Source organism: Austrofundulus limnaeus, unplaced genomic scaffold (assembly GCF_001266775.1).
Source record: "Austrofundulus limnaeus strain Quisiro unplaced genomic scaffold, Austrofundulus_limnaeus-1.0 Scaffold189, whole genome shotgun sequence".
In the NCBI taxonomy this organism is placed as follows: domain Eukaryota; kingdom Metazoa; phylum Chordata; class Actinopteri; order Cyprinodontiformes; family Rivulidae; genus Austrofundulus; species Austrofundulus limnaeus.
The window spans coordinates 627,313-629,164 of record NW_013952591.1 but is presented as its reverse complement, the minus strand read 5'-3'; the positions used below and the strand labels follow the sequence as shown (position 1 = coordinate 629,164).

Sequence of the window (1,852 nt, the reverse complement as noted above, 5' to 3'; positions counted from 1 at the left end):
CCATATGATTCATACATTTATAAATGTCATAGTTTATAAACTAAATATTTAACTTACTAATTAAATATTTAGTTAACAAGTTAAATATTTAACTTACAAATTAAATATTTAGTTAACAAGCTAAATATTTAACTTTTGACTTAAATATTTTGTGTGGAGCTAAATGTTTAGCTTGCAGTTTAAATATTTAGGTAGCAACCTAAATATTTAGGTAGTTAGCTAAATATTTAAGTTAAACGTTTAGGTGACTAGCTAAATATTTAATGTGCTAGCTAAATGTTTAGGTTGCAACCTAAATATTTAGGTAGTTAGCTAAATATTTAAGTTAAACGTTTAGGTGACTAGCTAAATATTTAATGTGCTAGCTAAATGTTTAGGTTGCAACCTAAATATTTAGGTAGCAAACTAAATATTTAACTTGCAAGCTAAATGTTTAGCTCAATTTAAGTCATAAGTTAAATATTTAGCTTGTTAACTAAATATTTAATTAGTAAGTTAAATATTTAGTTTATAAACTATGACATTTATAAATGTATGAATCATATGGTGAAAACTGACTTTGAAAAATAAATCTGTTTTTTTTCTTATAAAAGGCTAAATAAAACAAAAATATTGGTGGTGAGTTTTGACTGTGTAACTTTACAAACAGCACCCCATCTAACCAGAAGTTCTCTTGTCCTCATTTCCTCCTGCTTTGTGCTGCAGCTGTGACCAACACTGCGTTTTTTTTTAATAAAGATTACAGATTTGTGGGGCTCATTTCACAGTATGAAGGGGTTGATATGTGTGTCTATTTCCAGATTTAGGTTTTTATTTATTTTAATATGGCACTCCTGGCCTTCCATCCAGCCTTCAGTTTGCTCCTCCTGCTGGTAYTCAGGAGGTCACAGAGACGTCAGACATGAAGGAGCCTCCTGAGCTCACATGATGTCAACACGAGGTCAAAGGTCAGGGAAGTCCGGTCCCACACAGACCCATCACAGATCTGACAGAGACCAGCAGACAGTTAAAGGTCTGAGAGGAGCTGCTTCAACCCAGTCGATGCCCCACAGAGAGGTATGTGTGTCTCCGTGTGTGGGTGTGTTACAATACATTACTTTAATAAATCATTGTGCAAGCAGCAGAGCAACACAGTTCTTCAGAAAAATTAAAATAATCTATATTGAAATCTCTGCAGTTATTGCACTCACTAATAGAGCAGTTTCATCTCTCTGCAGTTAGAGAGTGATTTCATTCTTTTCTCTGACGCTAATGTTCTCCCATAAACTCACACTAAAGAAGGAGCTAAATGAGGAACCAGCTGTGCTGAAGCAAATTCCAACATTTTTCCCCGACATAAGCTCATTCTCTGTTGGCTAATGGACACTTTCTGGACACATAAATACGTCACACACAGTTAGAATGGCCAACTTTCAGGAAGTGAGATAAACCAACACAGAGGGGACGTGTGGCAGAGCTGTCTKTGTGTTATTACAGGATTGTGTTCGAGTGACGTCATCATGTGAACATGTASCAGACTAACCTGTCTGTGATGTGTGGAGGTTACATGTTCTCCCCTGAAACATGATGTCAGGCTCCCTCCAGGCCCACCCAGGTGAAAAAATATACTAAGTATACTAAATCTAAGTAAACTTTAGTATACTTGAAGCTACACTAATCATCAGTAAACTTAGAGTTCTATTTTGGAACAACTAATTTAATACTACATATACTTTAGTTGTATTTAAGTTGTAAAAAACACAATTTTCAGTGTATTAAGTATACTTTTAAATACTAAAATGGAACAAAATTAAAGATACTTAAGTGTATATCTTTGTCTATACACTTAAAGTGTACTAAGTACTTGAAGTTG

The 1,852-nt window shown here is 34.1% G+C and overlaps 1 protein-coding gene across 2 annotated transcripts in view; it reads left to right on the top strand.

The window, feature by feature from the left end:
* The window catches only part of LOC106524477 (VPS10 domain-containing receptor SorCS3), a 24,136-nt gene that overhangs the window by 16,838 nt on the left and 5,446 nt on the right, over window positions 1–1,852 (top strand). The window contains exon 2 of one of the 2 annotated variants that reach the window (XM_014018289.1): window positions 850–1,056. The exons of the other annotated variant lie outside the window; for it this stretch is intronic. Within the exon in view, the coding sequence (XP_013873743.1) occupies window positions 850–918 (69 nt within the window). The 3' untranslated portion in view covers window positions 919–1,056. The remainder of the gene's footprint in view (window positions 1–849; window positions 1,057–1,852) is intronic. 2 annotated transcript variants of the gene reach the window in all.